The sequence below is a fragment of the Oreochromis niloticus genome, linkage group LG1 (assembly GCF_001858045.2).
Source record: "Oreochromis niloticus isolate F11D_XX linkage group LG1, O_niloticus_UMD_NMBU, whole genome shotgun sequence".
NCBI classification, from domain to species: Eukaryota; Metazoa; Chordata; class Actinopteri; order Cichliformes; family Cichlidae; genus Oreochromis; species Oreochromis niloticus.
The window spans coordinates 7,129,135-7,148,352 of NC_031965.2; the positions used below are offsets into that span (position 1 = coordinate 7,129,135).

At 38.4% G+C, this 19,218-nt stretch overlaps 1 protein-coding gene across 1 annotated transcript; it reads left to right on the plus strand.

Moving 5' to 3' along the window:
• Nucleotides 1-1,176: 1,176 nt before the first annotated feature.
• slc67a1 (solute carrier family 67 member 1) lies at nucleotides 1,177-15,627 on the plus strand. Its single transcript, XM_003454336.5, has 10 exons — nucleotides 1,177-1,648; nucleotides 4,903-5,000; nucleotides 5,107-5,252; nucleotides 5,402-5,534; nucleotides 5,760-5,872; nucleotides 9,742-9,852; nucleotides 10,690-10,790; nucleotides 11,448-11,549; nucleotides 13,919-14,039; nucleotides 14,297-15,627. The coding sequence occupies exons 1-10, from the start codon at nucleotides 1,496-1,498 to the stop codon at nucleotides 14,482-14,484; spliced, it is 1,266 nt and encodes a 421-aa protein (XP_003454384.1). The 5' UTR covers nucleotides 1,177-1,495; the 3' UTR covers nucleotides 14,485-15,627.
• Nucleotides 15,628-19,218: the final 3,591 nt, after the last annotated feature.

A 19,218-nucleotide genomic window follows, 5' to 3' on the forward strand; every position in this document is an offset into this window, starting at 1 on the left:
GAGAGTGAGTCTTGATGGGCCAGATGGATGGGCCCCTGGCTGGATTGGTAAAGGGCAGAGAGCTCCAGTCCGACTCAGACGCCAGCAAGGTGGAGGTGGAGTACTGATTTGGGCTGGTATCATCAAAGATGAGCTTGTGGGGCCTTTTCGGGTTGAGGATGGAGTCAAGCTCAACTCCCAGTCCTACTGCCAGTTTCTGGAAGACACCTTCTTCAAGCAGTGGTACAGGAAGAAGTCTGCATCCTTCAAGAAAAACATGATTTTCATGCAGGACAATGCTCCATCACACGCGTCCAAGTACTCCACAGCGTGGCTGGCAAGAAAGGGTATAAAAGAAGAAAAACTAATGACATGGCCTCCTTGTTCACCTGATCTGAACCCCATTGAGAACCTGTGGTCCATCATCAAATGTGAGATTTACAAGGAGGGAAAACAGTACACCTCTCTGAACAGTGTCTGGGAGGCTGTGGTTGCTGCTGCACGCAATGTTGATGGTGAACAGATCAAAACACTGACAGAATCCATGGATGGCAGGCTTTTGAGTGTCCTTGCAAAGAAAGGTGGCTATATTGGTCGCTGATTTGTTTTTGTTTTGTTTTTGAATGTCAGAAATGTATATTTGTGAATGTGGAGCTGTTATATTGGTTTCACTGGTAAAAATAAATAATTGAAATGGGTATATATTTGGTTTTTGTTAAGTTGCCTAATAATTATGCACAGTAATAGTCACCTGCACACACAGATATCCCCCTAAAATAGCTAAAGCTAAAAACAAACTAAAAACTACTTCCAAAAACATTCAGCTTTGATATTGAGTTTTTTGGGTTCATTGAGAACATTGTTGTTGTTCAATAATAAAATTATTCCTCAAAAATACAACTTGCCTAATAATTCTGCACTCCCTGTATAAAATGATAAAACACAAAAACGAGGCTCTTAACTGCCTTAACTGTATAACTGTAATGCTATAAAAAGCGAGAAACAAATTTAACCCAAATATATATTTTTCAATAAAAAATCTTACAGTTTTAACATGTGACATGTTGTTTTGTATCATATTAAAAAAAACAACATCAATGTTATGCTCGAAACGAGACAGGAAAAATGAGAGATCTCGAAAATGGTTTAATGTACGAGCCTAGTAGGAGTTCCTGAAAGCATCACTGTACAAACTTCCTGAGGATTTTCTTTCATAGAACTTTACGTGCCCATTGCTGTTTTTTTAACAACTGCTCTGTCTGATACTTAGATAAAGGCAGCGATAGGTCCGCCTGTACCGATGGCCAAACAATGTAAAGACCGGAAACTATTTTCATAACCGACGAACGTCAAACTTGGTAACGCCTTCATGTTCCAAAGTACAACCAGAGTACCGGTTGGCTAACAATTTGTGCAAGAAGTCGCCAGATCAAAGGACGTTTTTGTCTGCCAGTTTACTTTTGTTGAAGAGAGTACACATTAAGGTTTTTTACAGCTGTTGTCAGCAAGAGCAAAAATGAGTCGAATAGGTGAAAGAAACGAGGAAACGGACAAAGCTTCTGTTTCCTCAAAGGTCGCAGACGATTCACAGATGACAACAATTTACGCCGTGTATCTCATCGCCGCTTTGGATATCACATGGATGTTTTTACAGTTCTCCGTAACCCCTGTGAGTATATGACATGGGAAGAAGAAGAAGTTGAAATGTCCCTATATTCCCTGAAGTGCGCACAGTTATGATTGAGGCTGGATTTACTGACGTCGATATCAGCTATGGCGTAAAATCTGGTTTTAATTAAGAGTGCAAGAGTGACCACTGGTCTTATATGAAACACTAACAGTAGCTATTACATACACTTATAGTAAACACCGGAGAAGGGGTATTCATATCATTGAATATCAGTGTGAAAACACAGTGAAGCATCCTGCTTTGAAATGTGCTTAATCACTGTGACAAGATAAGATAAGATAAGATAAGATAAGATGACCTTTATTAGTCCCAGAGTTGGGAAATTCACTTTGGTACAGGAGCAGATATGTGGCTGTTGAGGAACATAGTATTTATACTTTGTATGAATGAGAACTATGCCAGTATGTACATGTGGGAAAAGTGTTGTATTTTATTGCTAAATCTTAGGATCTTTACTAAATGTCATACTTAAGAACAGATATTGAAAATTTAGTTCCACTGCAGTGATCGAAGACATAAAGTTAGTCAACGGTTTTGGATACACAAAACAAATCTGCAGTATAGAAATGCATTATCGATTACTACCCATGTATTTTCTTCCAGTTATTCCAATTTGGGTCACTCACATTCACAGCTGTGGCAAACTTAGAATCACCAGTTAACCGAACCCCATGCATTTCTTTGGACTGTTGAAGGAAGCTAGAGAGAAAACACAGGGAGAACATGCAAACTCCACATAAAAAGGCCACTTGTACATGAATTAATTTTTTATTGTCTTACCAGGGGCACAAATTTGTAGTTTTTGGTACACTTATCACACATGAAACGGGAGTCAAAATTGCATCATTGGAAGCATCAAAACGCCTTTTAACTATAAGCTTTTAAATGTGATAGATTAAATAGAACTACATGTATGTGGCATAATGGAAATGATCATGTTTTAAAATGTAAAATTAAGATTTTGGAAAAGAAGCAGCAGGAAACTGGCAGAAATTTAAATTTCATAATAATCATCTAAAAATATAAGCGAACACATCATTTAGTCATAGTTTAGTCATAGTGCAGTAAACATAAGAGACTGTAAAACTTCTCATTCTGTGACGTAAAATCTTCCCAACTCTGACCTCAAAGCTGAGATAAATGTATGATAAAACAAAAAAGCATAGCAGGACACTCATTTTTGCCACCAAATACCTCCACCAACTCTAACACCAGCAGCACCACCTTCCTCAAATAAGGCCAGTGTTCACCTGCAACACAATGCAACCCATTTAAATCAAGTTGATTCAGGTGGCATTTAGCACTTTTTCTGTCACCACTTTCCATTTTACATGACATGACTCTGCTGCTAAAGATATCCTGTAAAAAGAAGTTAGAGTTTGAACTGGTAGCAGCTCTACCTCAGGCCAGGTGAGTGCCACAGTGACAGTGTTCCTGCATTGTACAGCAAAACAGTCCATTTAAATCGTGAGATAACCCACACAGAATTAGGTAAGCAAGCCACCCAAAGTTTTTCAAAGTGAAAAATATTTGCACAATGGTTAGACAAAGGAGCCACATTTTTTCTGTGATAATGGCTGTGGGTGTTCATGAGGTTACCTTGAGCCATCTTGAAAGAATTCCTATATATGCAGAGCATGTCTTGGATACTTTACCCTCACATGCACCTCCTGATAAAGGTGCATGTGAGAATGCCAACATTAAATTAGATACTCCCTATCATATTGTGCCAATTTACCCTAATGAGAAAACAAGTGTTCGTCTTGTGTCCTGCTCACTCCCAGTCCCCTCGCCCAAACGGATATATTTACAGTTTTTCAAAAAAATTGAAGTAAATGTGTGAAAACAGCTTCAGTAGGGTTTAGGTTGGGTGCTTTTGGCGTTCTCTGCTTTTTTAATTTTTTTTCCGAACGAAGTGAGATGTGTTTTGGCTCATGGTTTTGTAGAAAAGAAATGAAGGTCCCACTGATCTTAGGGGTTGGCCCTGGCCAACTTAAGCACATTTCCAGCAGTAGCAAATTGAACTTCACAAAGTGAACTTACCCTTAGAAAACCCATACAGGGGCCCTAAAGGGCAAAATTGCTGTGGTCCCTGTGTGAGCACACCCACTTGGGGCTTGGGTGGGATGACTGTGGGTTTGCCCTGCCCACACACACCCACAGTTCACCCTCATCTACCCAATGTTGGCCTAGGTATGTTGGCTGGGTATTAGTTCGCAGTTCTGTATGAATCAGTGTATGAATCAATTAAAGTAAAGGAAGGCCTTGAATGTGGACTTTTGACTGGCATAAACAAGGATGTACTTTTATTGTGTCTCTCAAGACAGTTATTTTCTGACACTCATTATCACTTCTATGCTGATGACATTCAGTTGTACATGTCTTTTAAACTCCAACAGCTGGATAGTCCACTGTTTAGTGATTGGTTCTCTAACAATTACCTTGTCTTAAACTGGTCTTAGTTCATTTTGTTCAACAGTTAAATCCAGTGTTTAAAGTCTTGGTGTAATAGCTGATTCTTCTCTGGGTTTTGGCAGTAAAATCTATCTTACCAGGGGAGTCTTTTTCCTGTTTTTTCTAATTTATGGAACATTTCTGAATTGCAACATATGGTCTCTTTGGTGGATCTGGACAAAATTGGTCATGCATTTGCGTCATTGCACTTAGATTACTGTAATGCCTTGTTTTCTGGCTTAGGTAAATTCTCATTGATGTCTCTCCAAGCAATAAAGCAAGGAAATTGTAATAAGACTATTAACACATTCAGCAGCCGAGCTCACATCACTACCATTTTATATTCTTTAAACTGGCTCTCAGTAGATTCTACAATTTGTTATGAAATTTTTGTTTTCACATACAGAGCACTAAATGGTCAGGCTCCGGACAGTTTGCCCTATCTTCTTACCAAGCACACCTCTGCTCGTAGTCTTCGATCACAGGCTCAGAATCTGCTGGTCGTTCCAAATACAAAAGGGCAGAGATTTGGAGCAGTCTCTCACAACAATTAACTTTAGCTGACTCTGTGGACTCTTTCTAAAACCAGTTAAGAATCTTTTTTAGTTTAATCAGGCTTTTCGTTGATACTTTTAATGATTTTTATTTTTGTTTTGATCTTAAATTGTTTTTGTATTGTTTTTATGGCGTTTAATTTCCTTGTTTATTTTACTCTGTTTTATGAACACTTGTCACAAAAAAAATAACTGTCACTTACTTACTTATGTTACTCTCTATAGTATTTGGCAAAGAAGCTCGGCTTCGACACGTTGTGGTTTGGTTATTTGCAAACTACAGTTGGAGTTATTCAGCTGCTCGGGGGCCCAATGTTTGGAAGGTGAGTTTCTGTTCACTATTGTTTGCTTGGACATTGCTCTTTACTGTTTGCCAACAGTAGGAACACAGTGCAGAAAAATGTGACTGTAGGGTCTGTTTTTTGGCAGGTTTGCAGATCTATTTGGGGCACGGACGGCTTTGTCCCTGGCATGTGCTTCAACTGTTGTCTTCTTTCTGCTGCTGGCCATAGCAGACACTCCAGCCATGTTGTTCATCCATAAAATCCCCACAATCTTTATGCATGTCCTCCCTGGTGAGCATCAAACCTACCGTTTTTTATCCTTTGCTAACAATGTGGCTGAACTATTTTTACATTTATTCAGATTTATTCTAAAGTTTACTTTTATTTATCCTGAATAAAGTTTCACTTGATTTTTTTCTTTGTCCCGCCTCTGTCTGCAGCATCACAAATGGTCGTTACAGACCTTACAAAACCTGAGAAACGGGCCGACGCCTTATCCAAGCTTGGTCTGTGTTTTGGCATCGGTATGATAGTTGGCTCCACATTAGGCGGACAGCTGAGCAAACTCTATGGGTTAGTGTCACAGTGTGTATCATTAACAGCAGCACTGGTGTGAAACCAACCTGAGCAACCATTGGCTCTTTGACAGAGCCAAAGGATATAAAAAAATCTCTGGTTTAGGAAGACATTTTGGCTTAGGTTATAATATTCTGCTTTTATGAAACATGGAAATGACAGTCAAATTGTGTGTTTTCCAAAAGTGTCCCCGAAACAGCACTTTTACTTTGTATTTTTCAGGGAGAAGTTTACTGCATATTTTGGTGCTGCAGGGAGTGCCTTTAGCCTGCTGTTGGTTTTAAAGTTCATCCCAAAAAATACAAAAGCTGAAACCACCAGAGGCAACACCACAGGTAAGACATGCCTGCTTCTTCTCAACCTAATGTTCTCAGCTGTCTGGGAAGTCTATACAAAGTGGCCTTGGGTTCATGATCACAACAACCCAGTTTTTGTTATTTTTTCTTTAAAAAATTATGACTCTGTTCTTACTTTATTTTTCTTTCTTTCGCATTTTTAAATAATCTCATAGCAAACCACTGATGCCAGTCCTCAAAATTCCGTGTAATAATCCAGGTAAATTATTAGCAGCCGTTTTTATCAGAATACCGCTGAGTCTCTGATGTTATGTTACTGTAGCATCTTCCATAATTACATACTCAAATGTGCTTAAAATTGCAATATGCCATTTTTTTCCCATATAGATGTATTTAAAAAAGAGAAAAAGAAAAAAGGTAATGAAATATTTTTTTTAGAGATGTTTGGAGAGAGTCACTTTTTGGTTGCAAATAATCCAAACCATGGTATGGGATGTTTTGACATCAAAACATGTGATGTGTTGTTAGCAGGATACCATAGAAACAAAGGCTCAAATCTAATTTGACCAAGTTGTTGTAGAGAACAAAACAAAAAACCATGGACTGCCTAAAAAATGAAATTTAATCTCAGCTGTATGAGCGTCTGTGTAACACAACCCAGAACTCAGCTTGTCATCATGTCACATCATCGATCCCTCCCAATGTCGAGCGGGAGTTAGTCCACATGCAGGAAGAAAACCAGATGCTCAAGAAGGAAAACGTGGCCCTCGAGAAAAAAGTCGAGTTCTTAATGACGAGTGGTGAACAGGTAAAGGCAACAGCAAAAGATGCAGAGTGTAGTTAAAAACAGAGACCACCCGAGGAACCAACTGGTGCAATTCAAAAATCAAGTATCTGTGTTGGGTAAGAAGATTAAGATCCAGAAAACTGACCTGAGGATGGAACACAAGCAGAATCAGGTCCTGAAGCAGGAATTGGTGTCAGTAAAGGTGCTGCTGCAGTCAGCGAAGCAGCAGGGTGCTTGCCAGAGAGCTGAGCATCAAAGGTTGAAGGAACAACTGAAGCAAGTCAGTAAAGAGAGGGATAGCTTGAATGACAAGTGGCTGTGCTGCCAGCATGAATGTTCAGAGTTATGTGACAGTTATGTGTTATCTGCCATCCAGCAGTCAAGCTTTAACAGGAAGGACAGCGAGTGTAAGGAGCAAACGAGGGCATCATAGAAAATCAAGCAGAGGACCAAAAATGTGAGGAGGAGATGCAGATGCAGATGGAGAAGCTTGAGAATTGGATGAAGAAGAGCGAGGAACCTAGCCAAGATGTGCCTCTCCAGAAGCTTGAGTCCTCACAGAAAGAGGTGCTCTCCCAGGCTAAAGAGTTGAGGAAAACACAGAAGCTGTATGAGGAGCTGAAGCAAAATCTAACTCGTGTGTGTTTTCAGCTCCATTAGTACCAGGCAGTGGTCAGAGAGCAGAAAGCAAAGCTCAAAGCCTTAACAGCAGATAGGATTGTGTACAGATGTCAGAGTGAAAAACTACAGAAAGAATTAGAAGCCATCAAACAGGAGAAAGCCAGTAAAAAAAGTGCAGCAACGGATGGTCAAGAAAGGAAAAAATATTAACCTGAAATCCAGCCATTCCCACATGCCTCCAGTCTCCCCAAAGATGTCCCATCGCCTACTAAAATCCAGTGAGTGCCATATGAAGTCCAGATCAAAGGAACAAAAATCTTATCAGCAGCCCATTAAAAAAATTCATGCCAAAGATTATTTTTTGTTTTTTCCTTGTGTTCTTAAAGAGCTTATTAATAGGCTAATGCTCTATTAAGCATTAGCCAGGTATTAGTGATTAATTCAACATCTATAATGTCATTTATAAATACAGATATAAATGTTTATTCATGATTAATAAGCTCATATATATATAAAACATGTTCATGGTATCATTTATAATGTCTAAATAAGTGATTAACAAAGTACTGAGATGCGCATGTACATATATAATGATTAAGATATGATCTCATTGTTTGTGTTTTAACAGAGGTTTTATTCATCGTTATTTCATATTGTGATTCATGGTTAATTCAGGAATTTAGTATGTGTTAGTCAAGTATTTTGTGTGACTTCATCTGAAGTGAGGACTATTTTTATAAATAAAAATGAAAGCACCTCAAGACACAAACAAGTCTCAGCAATCTTTACAACAAGAAACTAACATAGATGATGCACACAGAGATACTAACATACAAATATTCCACTGAGTAGATAGAGCCACAGCGTAGCTTAACTTAAATATACTCAGTGGAATATTTGTAGTCTAAGTCCCAATTGGGACTAAGTAAGTCTTTTGTTACCAGTGTAAGAAATGGTAGCTACTACTGAAAGTGTCTTCACTGATTACTATAGTATATATAACCGAATTTCCCAGAGGAACCCACCCGAGGGATTAATAAAGTTTTATCTAATCTCTAAATCTAATCTAATCTACTCTCAATTTAGGAAATTACTGTTGGTATTGTACAGTTGTACAGCTCACTTTGAAATAAAGATATTTCTAAAATAGGAAAAGTAGTGAGCTTTTAATGACATTCCCCATAATGCAACACAGTTTCTTTTAAGGCTTTTTTTGTCACTGTTCCAGTGCCGGTATAAAAGACACAGGAAACATGGGAAGAAAGAGGGATATGACGTGAACAAAAGCAGTTACTTTAATTGTGTCATCTAAATTATTAGAAATCATAAAAAAAGTCATCCTGCGCAGAATTGTTATTAGGCAGAAAACTATCTGTAGAGGACAAAATCTGTATTATAGAACCAGGCTGTAAAAATACCTTTTAGTGTTATACAGATTTACCTTGGGAGTCTGTGGGGATGAACTCAATTTTGAAATCAGCCTCAAGTGGTACCTAGAGGAACTGCAGTTTTAGTCACTGGTTTCATTTTGAAGCTCTAGAGCAGGGATCTCAAACTCCAGTCCTCGAGGGTCAGTGTCCTGAGACTCTATAAAACTTGAGTGCATGATGACATGGCAACCCCTAACCCTAGTCAAGTAAATATAAATAAATGTAAGTGTTTGGAAAAATGTACTTCTAAAAGTACTTTTATTGCACCATGTTCAGTCACTCATGAGCTGCTGTAATATGAATCAAATGGGTGAACTGCCACCTAAGCATGCAGCCAAGTTCTATGCCTGGTAATGAACTTATCATTTGATTCAGGTGTGTTGACCCAGAGTGATATCTAAAACCTGCAGGACATTGGCCCCTGAGGCCTGGAGTTGGACACCCCTGCTCTAGACATTTTGGGTCAAAAATGTGCAGTCACAGTATGTGTATTTTGGGTTGTTTTTTTTTTCATTCTTATCATTCTGGCAAACAGGGGACAGACAATAGTTAGACGCTGTAATTGACACTCATCAAAAACTATTCACCCTTTTCCCAGAAAAGACCATTCGGGTTTCTTTAAGTAGGGATTTTTATTTCCCTCAGTGTTTCCCTGTCTGTCATTTCTCTTTAACATCTTGAGTATATTTTAATGGCAAAATATGCAATATTAGGTATTAATCTTGTGATGATGATGATATCTAAATAGACAGTGAGAAATGAACTCAATAAAATTATCTTTAATGCTTCTTGGCATGGTACAGGGTTTTATAGATTCTTAATATTGTCATCTAGGTCTAGGTTATCTAAAGACTGGTAAATTTGGTAACTTCACGTATAATGCTGGGTTTTCCGATATGAAATCACTGCCTGCTATCAATCGGGAAAATGGCGTGAGCATTCCTGGAAGTTCCCTGGGACTTCTCTACATACATGTTATTCCTTCCATTCCCTACCTTGACTTACTGGTAGAAACACATAACACATAATGGAATGGTAATTGTACCTTTTGCGCTTTGATTTTACTTCAGATGACAACAGAAAAAAGTCAGTATTCAATCTGGGTGAGATTACGAGGCTGATGAAGTTTCCAACAGTGATGCAGACTTTCATTATCAAGATAGTCGCAGGTTTGCCATCAGGTGAGACTTAAAGTGTGAAGATGTTTTGGTTCAAGCCTTTGCAATTTACAAATGTTGTGTCTCTTCCTAATATCACTGTGTTTAAGTTACACACTCTTAAAATGTTTTTCTTTTTTGCCATTTTTGTTTTTGGAGGTTACCTATGGTAATATGTTCTGATCGGGCTCACCTACATTTATGTGTATTAAAATGGGTATGAATATGTAGCTAAAATTGTGGATGCGCATGTTAAACCAGGACAAAATTTTAAATAATTCTGGTCAAACATCTGTGAGCCAAATGTTCAGGCTTCATACTCTTGTGATGGCTCAGCTATAAAAGGCTTGATGGGGTTTCGTCATCACCCTGCTGGTCGGGCGGGCAGGTGGGCAGCATGGACACCCAGGTTTGTGAATGCGATAACTCGAGAAAAAGGCAACATAGGAGTTTCAAATTGATACCATAGGTGTATCTACTAAAAGGCTCTGACGAGTTTGAATGAAGGTCAGAGGTCAAATTTTGCGAAAACCTTGTGAACACGATAAAACAAGGCAGAGTACACAGAAACCCCAACTGGACCTTCTGAAATTGCAAGGAGCAGCCAATCGGAAGCAAGTTTGTGTAAAGGGAAGGTGGCCTTACAGGAGCAGGCTTTAGACAAACGGCACCAAGAATAACTTCAAGATAAATACAACTGTAATACTGTAAATCAGCATGTTAGGTCAGCACTGAAGTTAAGCGGCCCTGAAAACAGTTTGCAAACAGAAAATTAAATTGCCACAAAGAGACACAAAGCCAACTTTGATGGTGTCATCATAAATCATATGCAAATCTAACAAAATTGTTTTGTGCTCTAAGGCATTTTTCAAGTGATGTTTTCTATCATTGCACTGGAGTTCTTTAAGCTGCAGCCTGAGCAGAATGGCTACCTGATGGCCTATTTTGGCATCGTCCAAATGGTAAGACTGAAATCCAAAATGATTTGGCGCATTTTAGCCTTTTCAAGTTTTTTACGTTTTGTTACATTACAGACCAAAATTCACTTGTGATTCACTTGTTTAATTTAGACTAAATGACAAATTAAGGAACAGGTTTTTGGAGTGTTTTGTTTGTTTTTCTTTTTTTTTTAACAACTGAAAGAATAAAACACCCTATTTGCAGACGTATCCTTGCTCACACTTGAGAGGTTGAGCTCTGATGGTTCCTACATGAAACAACAGTCCCCAATATGCTTTGATAACTTCATTAGACCTGTGATTAGCTAAATTCATGAATTAGGAAAGTTACATACAGGTCTGTTTAAGGTCTTGCAGTTGTCAGACTAAAAAAACCCAACCTGTGATAGCCTCTTATTGTCAGATGGGGAACTTTTGGAACCACCAACAGTCGTCCAAGATATTCCAAATTAGCCAAGATAAGCAGTCTGGTCGTTGTCAGAGAGATTACCAAGAAGCCAGTGGTCACCGACTAAAAGATTCACTTTTTATTTTTTTTGAAGAAAACTCTAAAGGATCTGAAAACTTTTCAAATGTACTGTATGTGATATGTTAGGTGGTTGAGCTTAAGATTATACCAGACTGCAAGACGAACTGAGTAAAACTCAGATGTTTGTTCAGGTTATTCAAGGAGGAGTGATCGGTCGGCTTACAGCAAGATACTCTGACAACTCATTGCTGCTTCTATCCATTGGAGTGTCCTCTTTAGTGGGACTGGCTCAGGTATGCACAAAACATAAGCACACACCCCTTAGAGGGAAAGTATTCACTCAAGTAGGGGAGACCGGGGATAGTTGTAACATTTTTGACATTTCTGCCTGTAAATTGGAGCTCTTTTAAGGTAGTGGATTGAAAATTTAATGCAAAGTATTTACATGTCTCTGCTATTAAATAGTGCAGCTATTTTCTCTGCAGCACAATTACCCATTGCATGGTATGGTCTCAAACACAAAGAGTGAAATGTTACAATTAACCCCATAGTCTGGGTTAGTTGTAACATATCCTGGGGTGAAATGTAACACAATGAAATAAGGGTACTGACAAAACATTAACATGTAATCTTTTTTATTCAACACATGAATGCACATAGAGCCATTTATGTAGCTTTGTGTGTGTGTGTGTGACAGAATGCAGAAATCTAGCTTTTGAACATATTCCAACCCCCCAAAAAGACAAATGATGGAATTTTCTGCAACTGAATATTTCATTAATTTTGATTGGTCTTCCTTGTGTTTGGCCTCATTGGCTCAGTGGGCATTATAGCCTACAACTCTTGCACCAACTTTTGAACATAACAATGAAGCTGAAAAAATGTAGCTGTGCACCAGCATCGCAATTCCATTACTTTCTATCATGGCTTACCTTGGTGTGGTTTGCAAAGTGCTTCAGAAAGATGAGGAAATCTGTTTCTTGCACCCATCCTGATTTATTTCCACTACCAATACTTCCTACTGGTCCATCTCTGACACAGTGGTCTGCATAATGTATGTGTGGGAACACAAACAGTGGAGGAATTGTGTTGCCAATGGCATTAACCGCATATACAAAGGTGACCAGTGAACCTCTCTCTGCTGATGTCGTTGCCCCAACTTGTTTAATATAAGTTAAAGTAATAGTGTGGTAAGTTGTAACATCTGCATTATTGTTACAACTAACCCAGACTGTTGCTGTTACAACTGACCCAGACTCCTATAGCCATGAACTAGCTAAGATTACAGCCAATGGCTAAAACATTAGCACTAAAGACCTACACAGAATATATCCCCATAGACATACAAATAACATAATTTAAGTTTGATGAGTTTAACTGCAAAGCAGATAATGCTATTAGAAATTGAAATAAAGTAGAAAAACTTACTTTTGGCATACAAATTACTTTTTTTCGTGTTAAATTGTCTGTCTTTGACAAAATGTGCTGATTTTTCACATGTGATAGCAGAGCTGAATTGGGCATGTACAGGATGAGTCACATCATTTTAAACTTAGCCCTGATTGGAGAAATTGGAAGTGTTACAACTGACCCACGTTACAACTATCCCCGGTCTCCCCTACTCCATAGCTTTTCTTTTTTAAAAAGCAAAACTGAAATGAAAAGTTTTAAACCCCTTTTTTACCATGAGTTTTTTTTATAGTAAGTCTTACTACAACTTTTACTATTGCTTGGTATTGAACATTTTTCCTCTGTGATATTGTGCATGTACTTTTTTGAATACTTGTTCATCTGTATATGAGTGTGAATTTGTTAGGGTTTTTTTGTTTTTGTTTGTTTTATCATTATGAATGTGTTCATGTTTCTTGTTGTTTAGCAGCTCAGATAAGAGCCCAAGAGCTTGAGATTGCTGGCTGGCACTGGGTGAAATCAGTCATAAACAGGTTGCTGCAGCCGACACCTCTTTGTGATTGGTTTGGTTGCTGCTAAAGTACTGTGGCCACTCATAGTTTGCATGGAAGGATTGTCCACTAATTAACTTGAAAAAGTAAAAGGTGAAAAAGTCCATCGCAAACATTAAATGGAGAATGTTCGGTGACCAGAGGATATCAAGTGCTCGGTGACTGCTCTAGGCCTGCATGACTGGGACTTCCAATGGACTTCACACCTACTGCCAGCAACTTCCAGCAACCACTCACAACTAGTCGAGAAATACTCAATTTTCCCCAACAACGGGGGTTGCCAAGTGGTTGCCACCTGGTCTCTAGACCTTTGTGACTGGGGCTTAAAGCTGTATAAATTCATAGCAGAGCTTTGAATTGATACATCAATATGCTAACATGCTCACAACAGCCACATTAACATGTTTCGTACATGGTGCTGCCCCTAACAGGCCTCACTATCAGTTAACCCCTTCGCCACACTGCCAAAGCACCTTAAGACAGATATTCGGATTCACAGCTGAATTAGGGAGCGTCATCCTCATAGAACTCCAGAGCAAGAACTTAATCAATAGCACAGCCCATTAGAGTTCTGCTGCAGGTATTCATTGGACTCCAGTTGTGACAGTAACCCCTATTAAACATAATTACCTAGCAATGAATATAATGTGCCATTGAACCCCTTGCTGAAAACTCTTTATTTGTGATATTTCTCTGTACAGGCATATATACAGAATGTGTGGCAGTTCTGCCTTAACATCCTCCCGATGATGTTTTCTCTCAGTGTGTTTAATGTCATCACAGACAGCATGCTCACAAAGAGTGTACCGTCCTCTGACACAGGTGAGACCATCCCGCTTTACTTTATTACAATCAGATGGTGTTTGACAGGCTCGACTTTTAAAAAGCTTCATTTTAGATCACTTGATGTGTGACTGCATTTGAATAAAGCTGCTTTAAACTAAAGAAGCAAAGACACTCCAGCATTCCAAAATAAAATGTAATAATACCAAATAAAATGGTTTAGAAAACTACAGGTGAACCTATTGTGAAATAGTGTAAAGAATTAATGCCAGTTTTAATCTTGTTCTCATTTGTAGGCACAATGCTGGGACTGTGCGCATCTGTTCAATCTCTGCTTCGCACAGTGGGACCTACTATAGGGGGCTTCCTGTATGTGAACTACGGCATTTCCTCTATAGGTTTAATTCAGTTTTTCGTGAATATTGCTGTGTTTGTCTACCTGCTACAGCGACGACTCAACAAGACAGCCAAGCAGAGAAAGTGACACCTCTCAGGCTTTTTGTCTCGCTTGTTCAAAAACTCAAAAAAAGGAGAGGAGATGGAAATCAGCTGTTGATTTTAAAAACAAGCATTATATACACACATATTTCCCCTTTTTAGTAACTGCCATAATTAGATCATATCCCATTATTCCAGTGTGCAGATTTTGTGCTCTGTTCAAGTTTCTGCGATGATTCAGTGTCAGACCACTAGATGGCACCAAATCCTCTATTTTACTGGCTGATGGTTTTATTGGCTCGTTGTTCACATAAACATCATAGTTTAATCAGTTTGATTATGATTGAAAACAGGGACAACTCCGTTCCCAATACTTTCTTAATTTACAATAAAAGTTAATTTTCTTAAGTTATTGTTTTGCATTAAACTTTCGGAAATGCTTTTATTTTTTGTATACTAATTCAAAGTCAGGAATGCACTGTAGACTTACCTTTGCACTGAAAAGGACCAATATTAATTTTAAACAACCACGCTTTTTAAAGGCTGTAAACTTTCATATAAATAAATGTGTGAGAGAAAAAAAAAAATTTAATAATAATAATTGCCAGAATAGTTCAGAGACTATGATGCCAGTGCTGTCCTGGTACACCCTTAGTATCACCCAGCCAGGCTTCAACTCACTACTGTAAGTAAACTCCTTTTATTTACTGGTTCATATTTAGGTTTAGAATGATGTGGTGAAAAAAAGTGAACTGATAAAATACAACATGTTAAAGATTAAACCAGTGGTTCCCAATATCCAGTAACCACCAACTGGAATTAAGTAACTAAAATACAGAACTTAACTAGTGTCCTGTGATTTTGCTTACTTTTGTTCACTTTAGCTTTTCCATTTGTATATAAATGTAAAAATCATAACACTGCAACCACCTACAAAATGGCCAATCCTCCGTGTCTAATGTAACACACCATCAAGTCAATTTTTCCCAAAGATGAAATATGTTTTTAACTGTTGCAGATACATATTTATAGCTCTTCACATTACCTGGTATGATTTTTGAAAAGATTTTTATAAACTGTAATCCTGTCTGAATTTAAATCTATGAGACATCTGCAACATCAAAGCTGTATTAGTCTGGCAAAGTCTGTTTGGAGCTCTAACAGATATAAAATAAAATATTAAAATATAGGTTTGATTTCTTTGCATGTGTGGATTGGATGGGTTGTTACCGACATCTGGTGAGAAGTTCATCTCGATAGCACATTTAGAAATACATCTACTTAGAAAACTGGTGACGTGTTTAAAACTAATTTTACCTGCTGTATTTAAAATTATTGAATATTTCAGGGCTACAGCATTCATTAACTATTTATTTGTTTCTTGTACATTTCTTATACAGTTTCTTATATAGTTTAGAAACACAGTTCAGGTTTGGTTTAGCATTTTTAGCATCCAGCTGTGTGCTGTGTAAGTGGCATCAGTGTCACCGGTAGATTTTCTCCTTATACAAACTAAGCAGTCCAAATGAACACAAAATATATAATTGTGTGTGTATCTTGCTCTCTCCAGATCACACAGCGCAGTGTGAATAGGGATTCTTGTTTATACACCAGGTGACTCAGGTGTAATTATAGTTAACAGAGACACAATAAAGATTAGGATTAAGGATTAAGATGAAATTTCCAGCATATGTCAGCCTGTTCATGGTATCAAGTACTGGAGCTAGCAGGAATGGACTACCCACACAGAGTGTCTGATGAAGCAGGTGATGGAGGGGCTGAAAGTGCCTGAAAGGTTTCCCCTGCCTTAATGAAGATCAAAGAAATCTGCAAGAAGGTGTTTAAAAAGAAGTCGAAATGCCTATAACAGCTGGACTCAATGACAGGCTGCTGTAGATGAATCAATTGTAGAAATGTTCAGAGCTCACATCACTGAGCTAGCAGCAGAGAGGCCTTCCCCACGGCTTACCTGTAGAAATGTAGTTTTTACTACATGTATTCTTATAGGCTTCCTTGTCCTGACGTTTCGACTCAAGATAAAAGAAAATGTAAGAAATCAATTAAGCAAATGCTGAGAGAACTTAATTCAGAGAGTAAAGAAACCACAAATGTATAAAAATAAAAACTGGCCTTAGCCAAACCTCTGGCACCTGGTGATAAAAACACTCGACAGAAGGTCAGAACAGCCTTGAAGATAATTCAATAGTATGACACAGGTCGATATGAGTTCCTGGATACTCCAAAGCAATGGAGTTATATTAATATACTGAATTAAAGTGAATTCTTTGTCCATGCTTAAAGAAATGGGAAGAACAAATCCACTTTGGCCTGAACTTTAAAACTAAATCAGAAATCTGGTAAAGAAAAAAAAAATACATTGAAATATCATCTTAAAATCAAAATCAGTCCAGGCTTCTTCTTGACACAGTTCATAATAACTACATGAAGGAAGAGATTTTTTTTCTCTTCCTTCATGTAGTTTATATAAGCTGCATGGCAGTAGAGGAAATATGCATATTATGGAGAAGAAATATACTTAATGGGGATTTCTAAAAAAGAGTTTAATCACATTTAATCAGGAGGTTTCTGAATTTATGTTGTTTTCATAATGATATTGTGTATCTTTTATTATTAAAATCATTAACTTTAATTAAACATTCATGTAAAGGGCATTCAAAATACGTTTCAGTCCTGTTGCAAATACATTTCTATCTTCAACATTTCATGAAGAAAGAGCAAAGAAAACCGAATACGTGCATCTGTGGATTGAGTGACATTTGCCTTTGCCAGAGTTAGCTATTCTGTGCAGCTCAGATCAGTCTGGAATGATTTGGATGAGTGAATAAGTCTGGAAGTAAATAAAAACTGAATTAAAAAAGTAAGTATTTGTATCAAGAAATAGCTCAGATAAACAATTTCCATACTCTGAGAGGGATAATTAAAACCTTCATCACAGTGTGGGCAGTAAGTCTGCTTCCTCTGGTTGTCAGGCTGCTGCATGTTGGAGTGATGTCATAAAATCTGGAGCAGGTGTTTTCATTGTTTTTACAAAATAAGCTCATTTTGAATGTTTTTTTTCTTTCTTTTTTTTTAAATAATATGATCGACAATCCTGGATTAAAAACAAACAAAAAAACAAACAAAAAAGTCGGCAGATGTCAGTGAGGTGATTTATTTTTCTTTTGCCCCCCCCCAAAATCTAATGAAATAGCCGGAAAATTCCAGTATTTGTATAAATTACATTTTAAGAGACATTTTGAAGCTAAGCATAAAAGTATAAAATACTAATTGAAAAATCTAGATTAAAACTGCATATACTTACAAAGGTGTTTAGAAAACACCTTTTAAATGTTGATTAAAGTAAAACCCCAAAAATCTGAAGCGAGAAGATAGGAAGTGTTTAATAAGTTTAAGTTGGCACCCTGCTCAGGTGAACTTCACCTTTAATGCGATCAGCTGCCTCAGTGTGAATTCTATCTTTTCAGGCTGATCCCACACCTGCCCTCACTCATTACTCGCTGGAGTCCAAGCCATCAAATGTCTTCCATTGGGTGTAGAGTGTCAGTGTAGCTCGTAAAACACAAGGAGCATGCTCTTGAATCTTCTGTCTCTGCCTCTTTATGTGAGTCAAAGGAGCTGCAGATGGAGCTGAAGGGTGTCACTGTATCTACGGACCCGGGCCGGGGGGTGATGCGGTCCTGACCACTGGAGGGGGTGCCTTGTTACACTTGGCCATTTGAGTCAGGGGGAACTGGGACAATGCTGCTGTTAACACTCCGGACGGGGACCTTTGGGTCCTCTGAAAGTTTAATGTGACTCTGCGAGCGACCTGCGCTCACTGAGGTCAGAGATGAGCACAGCCCGGCGATGGTCCAGGGTTGCCTTGTGTCAGCGCATTGGAAACTAAATGCCAGTGGGGGGGGCCGTGAGGTCCCAGGCTTGTTTTGTCCCCTGTGGTATAGATAATGAGGCATCTGTCTCCACCTGCCGCATGGAGAGATGAGGCTCACTGTCTCTTTTAAAAAGAGCACAGGTTACCTTTCTGATTTGTTCGAGCCAGGCCAGGGACATGATCTGTAGCAGAGAAGCCTTCAGTCTAAATGTTTTATACAGAGGCTTTCTTACTTCTTTCTGTGCTGCACCACACAGTGCTCCTTCAGTGTCTTGTGAGGTACATCTAGAAAATTACCATCCATATCAATCAAGCATGAGACAGTCTAACCAAAATGTAATTACTTTCACCCCAAGTCAGTGCGACTTTTGTCGATCAGGTAATAGTCTTTAATTACGTCAGTAAAAGAATGTCATGAACTGTTTTACAGCAGAGTGCTGGTTCTTGTTCAGAGTTTATAAAAACCTCATGTGCACATGACAGAAGCTCAACATGGCTGCACAGCTCCTGCTCCATCATCCTTTCCAGCAGACCTCATGGAACTCTTGGAGTTGGCCACTGGAGTGAAAGGTGATCTTAGGGGGTTTTTGTCTTGGTGTAATCAGACAGCGACATCATCAATCATGAGAGGGGGAATTACAGTGGGTTACAATAGGTGATAAGATAATGAGTGGGGCCACAGTGACCTGGTGAGGGACAGCTCGAGTTCCCGTTCTGATTACATGGCAGTGGCTTGACTTTGTTGTAAATGGCTGAGGACACTGGCTGTGCAATTCCAAGATGAAGAAAGGAGTTTTTTTCTAACTGTATCAGGCCTATGAAGTTAAAGTAAAAATATTTTTTTATATTTAATTCTTGTTTTCAGACAGAAATGTGATATATACATTG